Consider the following 18,535-nt stretch of genomic DNA (forward strand, 5'->3'; position numbering starts at 1 on the left):
GACAGAGCCAGGCTAGCTTTCCAGTCACCACGGTCACCTTACCTGTCTGTGGCTTATCACCAGATCCTGGATCTGGTTTCACGTTGCACAGACCAACCCAGAGGCAGATGTGTGGAGGTAGGTGGGCTTCTACGCTGAGTGTGTGATCTCTCTGGGTGTGAAGCAGAGCCTTCCTATAGATTCTGCAGCGTTGGCAGCAGCTGTTTGCATTGTTCATCCCTGCAGGTGTGTGACAGGCCGGCAAGCTGCATGTCGAAAAAGTAGTTACCAACAAGTTTGATGAATGGAAATGTCATTAATGAAGCGGAAATGTCAACATTGTGGGAGGGATGACTTTAACATTTGTTGTTTAAATGACTTTGTGCGACTCTGTGATTTTCATTCTTTTATACTATTTACCCTTTTCAGCTAATAATACGTTTACTGAATGACTAACTGTTGGTCTGTGTTTGCAGAAGGCTGACACATTTATTAGAATATGAGGCAGATTTCAGATACGTCAACCCAGTTGGCAGATTCCCGATGTCCTTCTTAGCTTGATTTATTTTATTTGCTCTATGCAAAAGGTCAAAAACATCTTAGCTACATATTTTAAATATTATATCTTAAAAAGGTTTGACTCTTTGGCTGCTTGACTCCTGAAATGAGAGCAACAATGAAGCCAGTTGAACCCCACCTGAGTTATTGTCCTAAAGATGAGAAGACTCACATCATCAGGCCATTTGAGGAAAAAAAAGCAACAAAGACCTCAAATTTAATGCACTTTAAGTATTAACTTCTCTTACTCTTGCTATGAGAAACCAGCCTTCCTATTATCCACCTGAAACGCTTTGTGCTCTCTGGCAGCATGAATAAAATACAGACACGTTCCAACGAGTTGCAGAAAATAATTTTCTTCACATGTCGTTGTCTGCTACCTTTGACCTTCATAAGACCTTCTTTCCTCAGTAATAGCATTTACACTGAAGAGTGTTGGTGACTGGTGATAATTACTATTACTATTTCACTGATTTAAAAAAAATGGTCAAATGGCTTGCACTTGTGTAGAATTTCATTAAGTCCAGAGGATCCCAAAGTGCTTCTCACTACTTGCAGTCATTCACCCTGTTCACAGCCTGATGGTGGCAAGCTGCTGGATAGTAGCCACAGCTGCAGTCTGACAGAAGCAAGGCTACCATGCCCCGGCGCCACCCGGCAGGCAAGGTGGGTAAAGTGTCTTGCCCAAGGACACGACAACAGAGGCAGACAGAGTGAGAATCAAACCGACAACCCACTGTTTATCTTCTACCACCATCATATTTCTGCCTGACCCAGTCAAGCTAAAGAAAGTCTCCTGATTCTGGCTGCTGTCTGATTTCTCGCTGATTTCCTATAAACTGCAGGAATTTAATGAGTTGTGTCCCTCTGACAGCACATCCCTGATGATCATTTGTTACAGCGAAGCACCCTATTGATGTTTTCCAGTGCAGCCTATAGCTGGGCACTTTTACTGTGCAGACGCTTGCCTTGTCCATCCCAACTTCCTCCCATTAGTCGGATTAGTAAAATAAATGGCTTCGTGAGGACATCATTAGAATCTATTAGCTGCACAAATTATGAAATGGTTTCTACCTCATTGGTCTTGCTGAACAGTGGAGCAGTGGTTAGAGGATACATAGCTGCACTGTGCTGAACACACCCATGCACATGTTGTGGCTCATCCCTTTTCTTTCTCTCCTCCCCTCAGTTGGTTTCATTCTAACCCATGTTCAACATGGCAGATGTGTGGTTGCTGTGCTGCATTTCATGGTACAACAGATAAAAGGAAATGCCCTACAGGGACAATTGGTGCCTGCTTCGAATCTCTAGAGCAATTCACTACACAAACCTGCGTGGTTCTTCATTGTGAAGTGGCAAACGCAGTGACCTGGCTTTTCAGCTTATTATTCTGCTTTGGACATGGCTAAAATAACCTCCCAAAGCTGCTTAAACACAATGCACCGAAGAGGGTGTTTCCTGAATACATTTAAAATACTGAACAGATGTTTGTGTACATTTGTACAGGAGGTCAGGTGTGCGTTATTGTGACCCATCGCACTCACAAAAGCCCTCCCGTGGAATTCGGAGCGCTTAGTTTTGAAAACGTGTGGATTATGAGTAAAAAGGATCTCATCCCTTTTTCAGGGTTGCTCTGAGCTCGTAAATCCCTCGCTCTGATGCTGCTCCGTTCAGCTGTCACCGCAAGCTTGTGGTGGTATGCTGCGCGGTTTACACAAAGTTTAAGGCAGGCAGTTGACCTTATTTACGCAATGGATTTGTTAGACTGCAGGGATGATAATATACCTCGAAAACTGACAATTAAAATATGCTTCCATCAAACCAATGTATCACGGTCTGAATATCAAATTAACTTTTAATAGCATTTTTCTCAATAGGGTTTTTAAGTTAAAATTTGAAATGTAATGTGAATGACAATGGGACCAAGTATAAAAACCAAAGCGTAGCTGCATTAGTGTATAAAGCACATATATTACTAGCAGGGATGATAATGCATTAAAACACAGCAGCAATAATGATTCCTCTGTGTTGTCTCGCTTCAAGAAGTTTTTGGCTTCAAAATTTATTAGATTGATTCTCTGTGTGTTGCTGTTCTTATGAAAGAAAAATCAGTACCTGTAATAATCACCTCATAATAATAGCCACCAAAGATTTATACACTCTAATATTAAAAGTATTGACCCTTCTGTCTTCTCTCACATAAACTTGATCGACATCCTGTTCTACATCATCCTGTTCCACATGAACAGGGTGTAATATGATGCTAGCCAGCCTTTGCAGTTATAACAACCTCAGCTCTTCTAGAAAAGGATTTCCAGAAGGTTTAAAAGTGTATATATATGAATTATTGATGCTTCTTGAAGACGTACATTTCTGAGGTCAGACGGCGATGTTGGACGAGATGGCGTAGTTCAGAGTCTTTGCTCAAATCCAGCATGTTGGGTTGAAGTCAGGACTCCATATTTGTTCATCCAGGTCTTTACGGATCTACCCAGCTATTTTCTTGAAACATTCCCCATAAGCTGTTCCCACACATAGGGGAGCATGAGATTGTCCTGGATGTCTTGGTATCCTGAGGCCTTAAAGGTTCCTATCAGGTATCATGGCATTGAGCGGCCCTTTCCTTCACAAATGTTTGTAGAAACTGCCTGCATGCCAAGGTGCCCATAAAAGTGTTTGAAATACCTGAATTCAAGGATTTGAATGTGTTAGTGAATAGATTTAGAGATCTAGTGCATTTTGGTTCATAAGGGCCAAAATGAAAGCAAACTAATGGGTCGTGTTGCGACGCTGCGTCAGAGTCTTTTTCACAGTATGTCACACTAAAACCACAAACCTCAACCTATTTCCTTGGAATTTTGTTGGAGAGAGCCTCACAAACTACTTCATATATATGAAGTAGGAAGAAAAATACCGGTGTTCAAGGAAACTATGTCTGACTGGTGATAGTTAAGGGGTTAATGTGGAGTGTGTGCTCTGCATTTATATTCACATCACTGTGTTTGCATAGCCTTAAATAAATATCCAGTGCAACTAATTTCCTTTAGAAGTTACCTAATTAGTGAAAAATTTTCACGGTGTATTAAGGCTTTTTTGCAAGGCACTGTACTCTTACTTTTCATTTAGGAGGATGCAGCTACCAAGAGTAATTGGTTCTAATGGTGGCCTAATTAATTCGGCTGAAGTGAATATCTCAGGTTGCCTGCCATGAATTCCTAATTATTTTTGCTTCTTATTACCTGCTGCATGTTGATGTCTCTGCTTACCCTGGCTTTGATGTTACCCAATCTCAGGCCAGGGTGTTGGGTCTCATCAGATAAACAGCAAGAAATAGCACTGCTTCTTATAGATTAAACACATTTTTTCCCAAATATTAACTTCCTTTGCTGTGGTTTTGACAGGGCAGTTTAGAAAACCTTTTTTTTTTTTTTCCTTGTACTTCAAGATCTTGCTTTGAATCATCTTAAGAAAATAGACTCCACCAGGACAGAACGCATTTTCATTTGACCTTTTCTTGATTTTTATGTCGGTCATAATCACAGCGGGGATGGTGTGGGCGTGAGATTCAGCCCTCTGCTTTTCACTGAGGGTGATAGGAAGTTTGCTTGATTAAAATTACAGAATTGGTTTGATTGGTTTTTTTTTTATGAAAACAACATGTCGGAACATGCAGGTCTCCTTGTGCACACTGGAATTCTCAGGAAAAAACTGTGGGATGCCAGAAAATGGGAGGTGGAAAAACATCCTCTGTTTTCTTAAAGCCTGCTCACTTGGAAGTGTTTTGTGAGGAAAAGCTGTGCAAACATATATGTCTCTTGAAATTTCTAACACATAAAATTACTATCAAAAATGTCTGTTTATTTATTGAAATGCATTATTATGACATGGAGAGAAGATGATAAATGTATATGTTTGGGTTTTTTTTTCACAAAAACTCTGAAAACTAATGTGTGTGTTTGTATTCAACACCATTTAGTTTGATCCCTCCTTTGCTTGGGAAGTGAACAAATCAGTAAACAGAGTCTATATGCGTGTGTCTCAGTATAAATGCAGATGTTCTGTGAAATCCTCAGAGATTTGTTAGAGAACATTAATGACCAAACAGATTCACAACGACCAAGGAACACAGCAGACAGGTCAGAGATACAGTCGTGCATAAAACAACATGTCTCTGTGTGCTGTTCAAACTATTTTTCCACAGAAATTGGAAAAACAGTCACAATCCCAAAGGGACATGGTCATCCGTGTAAATTTACAAGCTGGTCAGAGAAGCAAACAGTGAGAGTAGTTGCAAGGACGTCTATGATAACCCGGAGGAACTTGAAGGATGTAAAAAGCTTATGTGGGAGACTTGGTGCACAAGACATCTATTAGTCAAGTACTCAGATTTGTTGAGTAAAGCCATTATTAAGAGAAAGCCCAGTTTGCCACACATGCGTGCAGAATACTATGTGCACCTGAAAGCAAACATGGTGCATCAACTTGAAAAGAATACGGTGGCAACATCATGCTATGGGGAATGTGGAAACTGGATCCAGTTCTTGGCAAGATGGATTGAGATAGACAGTCCAAAAAGAAAACCTTTTATAGGTGTCTTTCCATGTAAAAAAACAAAACAAAATAGTGTATAATTTTCCGTCCACTTTTCCAATATACAGTAATTAGTGTTTGGTCTGTTGCACAAAGTTTCAGTAAAGTGTGTTGTACTTTATGTTCATCTCAATGTGAATGAATATTTTTGCAAGGTTGGGTAGAAGGCATGTTTAAAAAAAACATGTAACAGTGTCTACTGATTTGTTCTATTTTGTAATTATTCCAATCACATTATTAGAACTTGAATTGTGAAGATCCAGTCAAACCCATTCTCTGTCATGGTGTGGTCTTGGGGAAGCAAGACGGAGCTTTTAATAAGTAACTGAGGGGCTAAGGATCGATATTTCTGCATCCTGCAGACATCTGAGCTGTAATTTCAGTCGATAATATAATAAGGCTTCTGGAGCATAAGGCCAAGCTCTGGGGATTCAAACGGATTTGTGGCACATTTGAAATTCCTTGCTTAGTGGTCAGAGGAATGTATTTCTTTTTTCAATATTTCATCATTTTATTCATTCTGGTGCTTCTGTAAATTCTTCAGAAAAGACTTGGTTGTTATTGACCCCCGCTCAAACGCAAAAAAAAAAAAGAAAAGAAAAAAAAGTCAACTAAGCCTTGATTGTGAAACCAAACATAATTAGCTATCGTCTTGTTCATCACGGAGACAGTGAATTAATCTGTGCACTCCTGCAACCCACCTCCCTCGTAAACGGCTAAGGAGGTCACAGGAGGCGTCGAGACTAATGAAACCATAGACACAGCACTGATTAACCCCTCCTTGAGGAGTTGTTATCATGAATTCGAGTGTGCTTGTTGTTCTGCATGAAGCTCCGCATCGCGTCCTGCGCCGGTTCCGGCCTGTCTGAATGGAGCGCAGGTTGAAATATAAGATCTGCTGACGTGCCAGGCAGCAGGTCTTGCAGAGAGGTGGTATGAATGGAACTTGCAGACTCAGGATATCTTGTTCCTCTGGAATATGTCAACATGAATCAATTTCTCAGCACTCCTATGACCTGCACAGAAGGTGTTTTGCAGCTGCTTTTTGCATTTTGCGTGAAGAATGGATGAGTCAGGCACGCCTGCTTTATCTCTGTGCTTTTGTTCTGAGATTGATTGCTTTCTGGTTGTCCGTGCGAATTAATCTCTGACCCGATAATCTCGTTTTTTTTTTTTTTTTCATAAATATGACTTTTTGGCATTTCAATCATTGTTTAAAACCCAAAAAACGTAGATGACTTTTTTTTTTTTTCCATAAATGCATGGACAAGTGAAACAAGATTCATAAATTATTTATTTAATAGTTTAATTTTTTTGGACATTTTTAACTGTGGCCTTGAGTTAATATTTAAACCCAGCTTATCAAGTTCTCACTGTGGAGAAAATGTATATTTACTTTTTTCATACTCATTCTTGAAAAGCTCAGTTTGGAATGAGACCTGTTTTCTGCTTGGATGTGCAAAGTTTAGAACAAACGGGAAAAGACAGCAGAGCAGCCAGGATTTCCTTTGACATTTACAGACCCTGACACACCATTTCTGCTGAGTTACAGACTTTTATTACCCTTGACTCCTAGAGACAAAGGAAAATAACAGAGGAGAGTGGTATTTATTCCTTTGTAACATCAAATCCATTTAATCTGCTTGACAGTACAATCATAAACCATTAACCTTTGCATTCTGGTTGTTTTGATGCTCATCAGGTAAACTGCGTCCAACAGGACAAATAACTTACATTTACAGCCGGAGCAGCAATGACACGGTTTGGGAATTAGAGCACATTTATGTGCCAAGTGGCCCAGTCAAAATCTATACCGCAATATAATTGAGAAACTGAAGAGAGACTTGAAAACTGCTGTTTACAGATGTTCTCCATTCACCCTGATCAAATTTGAGCACATTTACAAAGAATAATGGGCAAAGTTTCAAGTTTTATATTTGCAGAATTTACCCAAAGTCTTGAACCTGTAATTACAGGAGATTAGGGTTTTTTTTGTTTGTTTTTTTGTTGTTGTTTTTTTGTTTTTTTGCACTGATTTATTTATTTTTTGTACATTAAAATCCAATGAAGATTGTGTTATTAATGTAACAATAGCTAATTGGGTATGAGTAAAAATTTGTTTCTCACAACTGACCCAGATCTTGGGACTTGTAGTTTTCGTCATCTTTTGCTGCCGTCACTGTTTCCTAACTCAGTTTTTCCCTGCCAGTCCAACTAGATGTATTAATTTATCCAAGCAAAGCAGAAAATGAAAAACCGTTTCTGACTGCTGCTGTATATCCTCTCGATCAGATGTCCCCAAAGGAAACAATAATATTGAGCTGTGAGGCATGTTGACACATTGATGGTCATGACAGAACAGCCCTTCCTGTTTGCTGACTGTTTGTCTGAATCAGGCACATTAGCACATATGAGAAAGCCGCCTTCTATAAGCAGCGCCAGGACAAACAATGACTTTTGCCAGTGAACTTGAAGGAGCTCTTTTAGGCATCTGTGGGTCTCAATAGCTGCTGTGTTTCTGCAGTGAGTTTCATATGCAGTGAGGCGGCGTTATGAGGGTGGAGTTCAGGAAAGCAAACTGTGAATTTTACGGTAATCAGTGGAGGTGAGAAATGGTGACGTCTAACGCGTTTCAACCTTTTTTTGTCTGTTTTGCCATCATATTTTTCTGAAGTATATTGCATCATATATAGAAATGGACCAATCTGGATTTTTTATTTTTATTTTCTGGTTTTCTTTGAGGTCCGACTACTGATTTCAATTTTCTTTCAAAAGGTTTATAATGAATACATAGTCATTTATGTGAACTTGTTTCAGCTGAGCAACTTCATAAATCGTTGACCTTAAAATTCAGAATGTGCTGCAGCTTCCTTGGTGAAGGTAGAAGAACGAACACAGGGCAATATTAACCACATTCATTCATCACAGCGCATGTCTCTAAGCTTTATGTGTTTTGCTGAGCTCAAAGAACATAACGGGCATCAAAGAGCTTGCTGCCCTTCAAACACTTAAACACCCAAAGAATGAAGGATTTCCATTTAGATGCATTTAGTGAACATATTTGAAAATAACTCTTTATACTGTGAAATTTCTCGTTTTTAACTAAAGATGGAAACATTTTGATTGGGTTTTAGAAGGGAATAAAAAGTTATGGATGGCCTCTAGAAATCAATCTTGGAATCAGGACAGCAGCCAGATGTGATTTTTAAAGGGTTGGTTGTCTGTTTATTGATTTTATTAGCCGCCATGGTGTTATTAGGCAGGAAGCCGAATCATTCAAGGAATTTTATGAAATTGTTGACAACAGATGAGGATTTAACAAAATCCCGTTTAGTACATTTTACATGTTTATTTCATTTTTTTTTTATTGTTGAAATATTCTCACAAAGCTTTCTCATAATAATGTACTTTTTTTTTTTTTACTTGCAAAGTGCATCGCATTTTGAGCTAAAGTCGTCGATAGGATTTGCAGTGAAGAGGACTCGAATGCGGTGCCTCATTTCCCTGACCTATCCTGCCCTGTAAACCACAGGGCTGCCGCTTGAGACAGGTGTGAGTGCTGCTGCCACAAATAGATCGCTGCACAGCCCCCCATGACACCAACCCCTCTGTCACCTCACACGCAAACTTTCCCCAACCAGAAAAAGCCGGCTTGCTGCCTTTGAATAATCCCCCCACTCCCCCTCCCCGACTCGCATTCAGAACAAAAAATATCTGACCTCAGTCATCCTGAATGACTTCACTGCTCTGAGACCCCCAGCGCCCCCGTCGCCATCAGGCTTACGGTGCATCTTTAAGGGAGCATGTTGTGTACTCTGTAACCAGAGGGAGGCGATGTGACACTAAGTGCACACTCTGGACCGTGTCCCATTCTGCAAGGCCTCTGTTTTGTCATTCAGGCTGCCTGGCTGTAGTCATTATGGCCACCATGAGTATTTATACCCACTGTGGCCTTTGTCGCATTTAGAAATCTTGGCTGCACTGAACACCAACCACCAAACAGACTGTCTGAGTCCTGCTTTGTTTTCCATTTGACCTCCAGATTTTACAGTGTGGGTCATTGGGGGGGGGGGGGGACAGCCCTTCTCATCAGTGTGTCGAAAAGGAGCAAACAAGATGGAATCAGCAGGGCATTCAGTGGCTTTTCCATTGTGTGAATGTGTATTCTTTGTCTACTTCTTTGCAGCTTTGTGTTTAGCAGAGCGTGTCACCTCACATGGAGCTATTTTTAGCAGAGGGAGAACTGTGCTGTAGTATGTTTTTTTTTTTATTTTTTTATGTCGGGGTGGGGCAACTGTGAAGAGCTTCAGAGAAAAGCGATAAATGGTAACGGGTTGGCTTCAGCTGAAAAGGGCGAACGCGGCCCACTTCTGATAATCCCAGCAGAAAGCAGCACACGAGCCGTAGAATATCAATGGAATTAGAGAAATAAAGAGAAATCGGGGAGAAACGCAACTCTCAAGCTGAGCCCATCCAGCTGCAATCACAGAAGGAAAAGGCAAACATGTGGTTGAGTTGTAAAGTACAGCTCTGCTGTTTCCACTGAAAGGGTGTTATTTAATTCTTGCAATTTCTCTGCCCACTCAGTCATTTTAAACATTGCAGAGAAATGCCCAGGAGCTGGTCACTAGTGGTCCGCATTCATATTTTAGTGCAATTTAGAGTCTGCACCTGGCTTGGATATGACCTTGGAATGTGAAAGGAAACGGACAGCCACACCAAGAAAGTGCAAAATAAACCCACTAAGGATTCCGTCTTGTGTTTTTTTTTTTTTTTTTTTTTTTTTCCCAAAAAAAGGTCCCAGAACTTTTTGACATTTTTTTTAATTACAAATGTATCAATTAAAGATAATTATTTGGACCAATTCTAAGGATTAGGAAGCAAGACATTTTTTTCTCTCTCTTTTTTATGTGGCTGAAGACGTGATGGTGTTTACAACACATTTTCTAGAGATGCACCAACCAGAGTTGTGACGATTGCCGCTCTCGTTTTTGTAAAGGTTTGAACAGCTTTACCACACCATGCTCAATTATTCTTTCATACAGTGTTAACCTAAAATAAACGGCATACCAATTTTATATTTGAGAGGAAAAAGCTCTAATCTTTTTTTTCAAACGTGTTAGCTATTTTTTACATTACATTATAAATTTAACTAGGTTATGAACTTTTTATTTTAGAACCGATTGCAAAGATTAAATGTATCTTTTTTATATATAAATAAGACATCGGTATGACTCAGTACTACAGGAAGTAAAATAATTTTGGGCTATTTCCACAGAAACAAAATTATTATAGAGCTGTTACATCTACGACATCTTTTCTGTTTGGCATTATTTTAGTGCCAACATTAGCACCCACCCACATTTGTATTTTCAATATGTTAAAATATATTTTAAAAGCATCCTAACCTGACTTTAATTTCTCTAGCATGGTCCTAGTTTGGGAGGAGCTGGTTTACTGGATCAATGTCGTCCCACTCCTGTTGTTTGAAGTCCTTTGAATGAAATGGCAGAGAAAGTGACAGAGTATCTGGAGTTTCTCTTTTTTTTACCTGTTGTTGATGAGAACAGTCAGATACAGAGAATAAAAACAGCACTACTAAATAACCAACTAATATCAGCTTGTTGTACTCTAAAAGCCCATGCTATAAATGAAAAACATCTAAGCTTCAACAAGATTGTGTGTCGTTTGAATTATCACCTTTAACTGTGGTAAAAATGTACTTCTTGACAAAAATATTTTTGAGTGTTTGATAGTTCTGTCTTCACTCAAGCTTCCCAAGATAAAACCAAGATGGTTAGTCGACACCTCAATGATCTATTCCTATACATGTAGCCCGAGACAATAAAGGACAAACATCATGCATACCAGGGTCAACCAGAGACTTTACAGACGGACGCAGTCAGGACAGGATTGGGAAATATTTGTTTCTGCAGTTTGAAATAATAATCGGCTAATACTAAGCTAAAACAGGATAGCTTCCAGCTTCACTGCATCTGGGCAGATAATTTCTTTTCGAGATGGAAGCCATTTCTACTGCTTTCTGCAGAAATGCACAAATGGGGAAAAAAGAAAAGCCTTTCAGATATCACTTGCCTCTTGTAAACTTTGATGACTCCCATAGGATCCCCCTGCCAACACATCTGGTCCAGCTTTGCTGCCAGGATGTGATGAGCAGAGGCAACATATCCTTTAATTAATCCTAAATTAGCTCTATTTATAAATCTGCTGCCAGATCTTTGTTATTAACAGGCATTCTTTGTTCCTGAGAATCTACAGGACTCTTTCTTTTTTCTTTCCCCCCTGTCTTACACAAAGTCCTCTGTGTTCACAAAGCTCTACCGGGCCACTACATCTCATTTAGTATGCTGTTGTATCAAACTATGACATCAGCCTGCTCTAATTGTTTCCAGACCTGAGAAGGGTTGCGTTTTCATTCTACTTTCCATCCATTTCTCAGCGCAGGCCTCGCTTCTCTGCATCTAGCAAAGGGGAAGAAAAAAAAAAGAAAAAGAAAAGATGAGGAGAGAAACGATACATGATGTCATGTAGACGAGATGCATCGCGCCAAAATCTTGTGACCAACTTTCCAGGAAGCTATCACTTTCCCCTCCCGTTTCCTTTGCTGTATTTTCCCCTTCTCTGTGTTTTTTCATTCTTCTTGCAAAAGCAAAGTCCCGAGTTTTTTCTCTTTTTTTTTTCTTGGTTCCCTGACAGTATTCAAGCAGCACATCTGTGGGAATTCACCAGATAAAGCAGCTTTGAGCTGCTTGTATCTGACTCGCGGATGCCTCCTTGGCAACGGCCCAACTCTAATGTATCCAGCCTCTCTTTGCTTTGCCATGACTGTGAAGATTAAAAGAAGGGCAGGGTTTGAAACCAAAAGGAGTTGCTGGTTGAAAAAAGGAGAAAGGCCATATGTATTGAGTTGAAGAAATGGTATTTTATGAGCAGTGAGTGGGCCTCTGCTTGGAATTCTCAATGACATCATGCTGGAGCAGAGCGCCGTGCAGTCAGGACTCCGGAGATGGAGAGGGCCTACAGCAGACTGGACGGCTAGACGGCATCGTAACTTTAGAAGAGGAAGTGAGGCACGGAGGCCGGCAGGCTCAGAGAGCCACATAATTCTAACTAATCCTGTGAAGACTTTAATTTCTGAGTTTAAATAAACTCATCAAGTGGGAATGAGTTCAGGAAGAAGTCTTTATGATTCCGAAACCAATGTTGCCCCTGAGCCTCGTGCTAAAACAATCAGTGGGGTAAAACGCCAAATGCATCATAATTTCGCCAAGAAATTGCTGCATATTTCTCTCTCTCAATAGGACAAATAAACTCTGGTTAGCTGCTCCCTGTGGTGCTCTGCCAAAACAAAGCCAGACGCCGGGGCTAATATCTGATGTAACGCAGACATTTCCAAACAAGGTGCTTTGTGCCTCTGTGTGTGGAATAATCAGAGTCCCAGTTTAATAAAGAAAAGTTTAAATGAGTCACCGCTGTTTTGTTTCTTTTTTTTTTTCCTTTTTTTTTTTCATGATGAGTAGTTGCATGTAAGCCGAGCCAAGTGTCTGCACCTCCACAAAGCATTAGCAGCTGTAGTCATCCGAGTGCAGGGCCAAGGTTTCAAACTGAAATAGATCAGCTGGTCAGTTGCTGATCTATGTCAGCAGATAATCCCCCTGCTTTGGTCAGACATTTATAGTGGATTGTTATAATATCTTTTACTTACCCTGTTTGGCTATGTCTTTAATTCTGCGTCTTTCATTACAGCCTGAGATGAAAACAGGCGACAGAAGGTGATCATTTCAGGGGCTCAGGCCTGTAATTAGAAGAATCTTCCTCTGGGTGTATGTGCGTGTCTGTTTGGATGATTGGTGTCCCTGTAAACTGGCTGCATGTGGGAGCCATTCTCCCCTGTTTCCTGTGCTCGTGTCATTCCTTAGAAAATACTTTTGACTGGGGGGATGTTTACCCCCGCACCCCTGGCCTCAGAGGAGCGATTCGTCTGTGGTCTGCGAAGGGTAACAACAAGGGGCTGTCAGAGAACGGTCTGATGCATGTTAGGCATGGGGAGTGCATATGCCAGTGTTGCAGATTTGCTGCAGTCCGCTAGGAGAGGTACAAAATGTCACGCTACAACCCCAAATGCCAATGAATGTTATTGGGACGTCATGGGAAAGACCAACGCAAACTAATTTGTAATTGTGGGTGGAAAGAAAAAGATCCACGACTTTGAAAGCTTTTTCGAAATAAAAATCTGAAAGCTGTAGTATTTATTTGAATTACACTTCCTTTTAGTATGATACCTGTGATTAAAAACCAGTGCAACTAATCAGAAGACATTTACTGAGGGTCCATTTGTGTATAATTTCATCTAAATGCAGCTGTTCTGTTAAAGCCTTAGGGGTTTGTTAGAGAACATCAGTCAACAGACAACGTCAGGATATCAAGCATAAGCTTTCTTTTTTTCTTCTCAATCAACCCTAAACAAACAACCAGAACTAGAATGGAATGGTTTAGATCAAACCATAGTCAAATGTTCGAATGGCTCAGTGAACGTCTCTAATTGTCCCTACCCAATCTGGTTTATGCTGAGATATAAATTTATATCTTTTTTTTTTGTTTGTTTTTTATAAAAGAAGGAAAGAAATGTGTGTCTAGCTTGTACTATAGGCTCATGGGGTTGTATTTAAATGCACACATAGATTTTCTTTTTGTTAAGCATCCCAAAAACTATTGCACTCTTAATTTTTTAATGGGTATGAATACTTTTGAGACACTGTACATAAGGAGGTGAAAGAGATTTTTTTTTTTTTCCCCAGCTAAGAGAGATAAAATCTCTTCAGGCCCTTTTTCTTCTCCACGTCTCAGATCTGAAAGGCTCTATTAATAGAGATCCACTTATTTGCTTTTACCTCCCCAGTATTTTCCCCTTTTTCTTTTTGTGTGAATCTGTAACACATTGTTTTCTTTGTCCTCCATGGAGGATGCATCCTCTTGCCTACACCTTTTCCATCCAAATGCTCAGGGTTTAAACATATAGGCTTATATACACTCCCCCCACCCCCCTCCCTCCTGGGTTGCATCTTTAGCACCTTCCTTCATCACACACTCTGCTCTCTGTGCTGTAACTTCTCCATTTCACGTGTTCATAACATGCCCGAACAAACCTTTTATCTGTCTGCTTCACCTGCTGCCTCGGTCCTTTGCATTACAAGTCTTGCGTGGTGTTTGACACCAGCAGCATATTTCTTCCAAATCATCCACTGCTAAAAGCCCCGTCCTTTCACACCCCCCTTTCTCTGCACCCCGCCTCCTTTCCTATACTGCTCAAGGCCTGGCAGACACTCACACACTCCCCATGTTTCCAAGCCTCCACCCCCCTGGAAACTCCTACCAGCCCGGCGCGCAGAGGACGTAGAGGAAGAAAGACAAAAAGAGAGAGCTCGGTTTGTCTGTCAGTGGTCGCAGACTGCCACTTGGGTCCGATTTAAAGGTCTGCCATCTATAGGACGGGAAAATAAATGGGAGTGCTGGTGAGATGCAGTCGGCTGCAGCATGACACAGAAGATGGTTCTGAGACGCATTTACTGTTGGAGTAGTGTTTTAGGCATTATGGGGATTCATGAGGGAACCCACTGATGTTCGGAGTACATCGTCTTGTGATTGCCGGCCAGCATGTGGTGTTTGCAGTGTAATTCAGAGAAGACTCAGTCGCTGCTGGAACTGGAGCTAAAAGGCTGGTAAGACTAATAGAAAAGTGGAAAATGTGCATGTGATTTTATTTATTTTTTTTAAGCTCGTCTGTGTATATTTATTTGGCTTTGAGTGAGGAAACGCTGGAGTTTTTTTTTTCCCTTTTTAGGAAAGTGAAAGAGGCTGGTGTTGTGTTTTCAGAGAATGACTAGCTCAATGCAAATCTTTAAGATCTATCCAGAGATTGGTCCCCCTTTCTAGGTTTGACTCCCTTCCAATGGAAAACAGATCAGATCCCTGCTCTGACTCACTGTATGTGTGTGTTTAGTCTTACTGTACAGGATCCATCTGGGAGCTGGATTGCATTGCATTCCTGTGGTGTGTCGTGGCCCCCCGACCAACTGACTTTGAGCTACTCCATAACTAGAAAGGCTCAAGGACAGGTGCCGAGGATAGTTTCAGGCACAAGCTTTATTCGTCTCATTTAAAATGAAAGCTCGCTCTGTTGTTGTTTGATCTTGTGAGGAAGGAGGAGGAGAAATGCCTCGATCGCACAGAACGGGGCCTGGTGGTCAACAGGAGATTAGCACTGATTTCTGATTACTTCAGAAGACCATGGATGGTGACAACAAACGGATAACTTACTTCTGCTGGCAGCGTGAATTTTATGTGCTGCACCTGAACTACATGAACATGTAATGCTGTCATTTGATCAACAAATAGTGACTGCTCATCAACTGCTGAAAAAAGGAAAGAAGCCAATCATGTTTAGTTTCTTTTTTTTTCTTCTTTTTTTTGTAAAATTAAAATATTATGTGCACGTACTTTCAGTAATGCTGAATTACAATACTAATTGCTTTTTTAATATCCCAAATGAGAAATAAAAAAGCTAATATTTGTATCTCTAATGACAAAAAAATAATCAAAAGTGTCTCACTTTGCTCATGTGCTGCAAGAAAAAGTGGAAAATAAACATGAGTGGAAGCAGGTCAGTGATTATTATAAAATATATAAACAGTACATGTATTTATTAATTAATTGATATAAGTCGTGTCTATATCTCTGAAGTAGTGATATCATAGTCCTTCTGAGGTGATCACACATTTAACCACCAGCAATCCCCTCACTCATCCAGAAGAGGACAGATATGTTTAAATTACTTTTCATTAAATCAGAAAATAAGTAGATGGAGGTACAGTCAAACACTCCACACCAAAGCAATGTAAGAGTCGCTTGAAATGATGGCAGACAGATCAAAACTAAAATTGTTTAGTTTCAACAAAACAATTTTTGAAACTAAACAAAAATTAGTTTTTGTTTAGTTTTTTGTCAGCCTGAAGTAGACAGATAACTCCAGCCTGCACATAGCCACTTGATGTTTTGAAACTTTCTCACAAGGGATTAATTCTGTCTCAACTTTTGGGCTGGTTTAATTTTTGTCTAAATTTGCACCATTCCTAAATATGACTCACGGTACTAAAATGTCAAACATATGGTTTTTGTTTATCATTGCAATCCCTTCTAAATATTCAGAAAATACAGTAAACAAGGTATGTTGCTGTATTACCACTTAATATTTCTGTGTTCCTTTTTTTAACCCACTTTTAAATATAAATAAATAAATAAATAAATAACATTTTTATTTATCTTTCACACTTGTTAAACAGACAACTTGGATAATTCAAATATTTTAAGTTAAGTTTGGACTGGTTCCAAAGAAATCAGTTTTAAAACCCAGACTAAACACTATGACTCAATCAACAGTACAATCAAAGAAAAGTTGAGCTTGATTTGAATTTGTGTCAAAGTTGTTATTGCAGCCAGAATATATTAACCTGTAGATTTATTTTATTACTCTTTTAGTTTTTGGAACACCCAGTTTCATATAACCTTCAGCTGAACTCAAGGATTCACAACATTCGTTCACAAAACAATGAGTGACATTTAGATAACTAACACACTTTCCTTTGCTTTTCTTTTCTTTTTTTTTTTTACAATCTGTAGTCTTTTTTTTTACCTAAAGACAGAGCCAGTTGTGTCCCTTAAGAGATTCAGTTACTGCTTCCCTGTACAAATAGCTACCAAAAAGCCATTTTTGATCCATAGAAATACTGTAAAACCCCTCAAAATGAAGCACAGAGCTGACAGTCAGAGTATCAATCACGAGTTGTAATGAGACTCCAGTTGACTATTTACAGTCTGCAGAATACTCTCAGGAGCAGTACTGTCAGTCAGCTGGCGAGTGCTGATTCCAGTACACAGCCAGGTCAAACTGTAAAATTCTTAACTTGTTCCTCTGTGTGTGTTTTATAGCAGCTGCAGGATAATTCATTAGTCCAGTTATTGGAGCCGAGACAGTCGGGTTACCTCTGTGTTTATTAGCAGCTTCACCTTTTAAACACTGGACTTGATTCATATGCTACCGTGACGTCTCTTGAGCTTCCACCTGAAGTCTTCTCACTTCTCCATCTGTGTGCTGTGAGATCTGCTGGGTGCATCTGTATTTATGAGCTTTCTGAGTCACTTTGAAAAGGGTGGAAATATCTGCTTCGAGCACATCACTGCATGTGGGGTAAGCAGTGTGACGTGGAGGTGCTGCTTGATTTTTATTGGAAGGGTCACCTAACTGCTTGTGTTTATTTACACACATAAAAACTGGCATCTTTTAAAATGCAGAGGTAACGGGGGCTGTATTTATGGATGTACATTAGTGGTGCAGAGATGAGGTTTGTTTCTTCATAACTGATAACGGTGCTCATGCAGATGAAATATAGTAAGCTACTGGGATCACCTCTCTCATTCAGAAGAGGACAAACTGTTCAATGAGGAAAAGAAAATAGAAGATGCTTTGCCACTCACTAAAGCAAAGCAAGAATATGAGCTGGTGAAAATGCACAGAATGTTGATGAGCAGTCTTATTGCTTTATTTAGCAGCACGAGAAAGATGTGGGTCCCAATGACCTGTGTCATCATAGCTGTACGGTGCGCAGCAGAGTCCAAAAACCATAGAGAAACAAAAAAGAAAAAAAACAATACTCAAAACAGTCAAAAAACGCTCACAGCATGGGACAGGCAGCCAGCTATTTGTTTTTTTACAAAGACATACTTTATTTACAATTAAGTAGAAAATAAGATAAACTCTAGAAAAATGTTCCTCAAAGTATTGTGCTCTTAAAAGTTTGAATACTCCACCCTTTTAGATAACTATGCTCATGTGTAAATTTGAACAAAGCTGTGCTCTCAACAGTCTGTGTGTGATTAGACCGCACATTTTAGAGAGTCCTTTATTGAACACACACACACCTGCGCAATAACCATGCTGTCTAATCAGCATCTTGATATGACACACCTGTGAGATGGATGAATCACCTCAGCAAGGGAGAAGTGCTCACTAACCCAGATCCAGACAATGTCAACGTAGATTTGACGGTAGCATAGAAAAAGCCTTAAATCTTTCAGTTTAGCTCCTGCAAAATGAGGGCAAAAACAAGTGCTACGTTTATAATTTCTCCCTTGAACATTTCCTCAGTACTACATCTCACTTATTTTTCATACATTTAATTTCAGATAAAGTAAACTGATATTTTTTGTTGCAATGAATTGTTGTTTTCATGCTTTCCTCATTTGATCAGGTTTTTTTTTTTTTTTTTTTTTGCCTGACCAATTTTTTTTTTTTTTTTTTTTTTTTTTTTTTTTTTTTATTTTTATCAGTTTT

The 18,535-nt window shown here is 39.7% G+C and overlaps 1 protein-coding gene across 7 annotated transcripts in view; it reads left to right on the plus strand.

Moving 5' to 3' along the window:
• The window catches only part of LOC106948087 (IQ motif and SEC7 domain-containing protein 1-like), a 133,488-nt gene that overhangs the window by 90,440 nt on the left and 24,513 nt on the right, over window positions 1-18,535 (plus strand). Inside the window, exon 1 of one of the 7 annotated variants that reach the window (XM_015033557.1) lies at window positions 14,598-14,867. The exons of the other annotated variants lie outside the window; for them this stretch is intronic. Coding sequence (XP_014889043.1) covers window positions 14,803-14,867 — 65 coding nt within the window. The 5' untranslated portion in view covers window positions 14,598-14,802. Of the gene's footprint in view, window positions 1-14,597; window positions 14,868-18,535 lie in introns of those variants that run through there. 7 annotated transcript variants of the gene reach the window in all.

This window comes from Poecilia latipinna, unplaced genomic scaffold (assembly GCF_001443285.1).
Source record: "Poecilia latipinna isolate Pla-1442-1.1 unplaced genomic scaffold, P_latipinna-1.0 Scaffold271, whole genome shotgun sequence".
Lineage (NCBI taxonomy): Eukaryota > Metazoa > Chordata > Actinopteri > Cyprinodontiformes > Poeciliidae > Poecilia > Poecilia latipinna.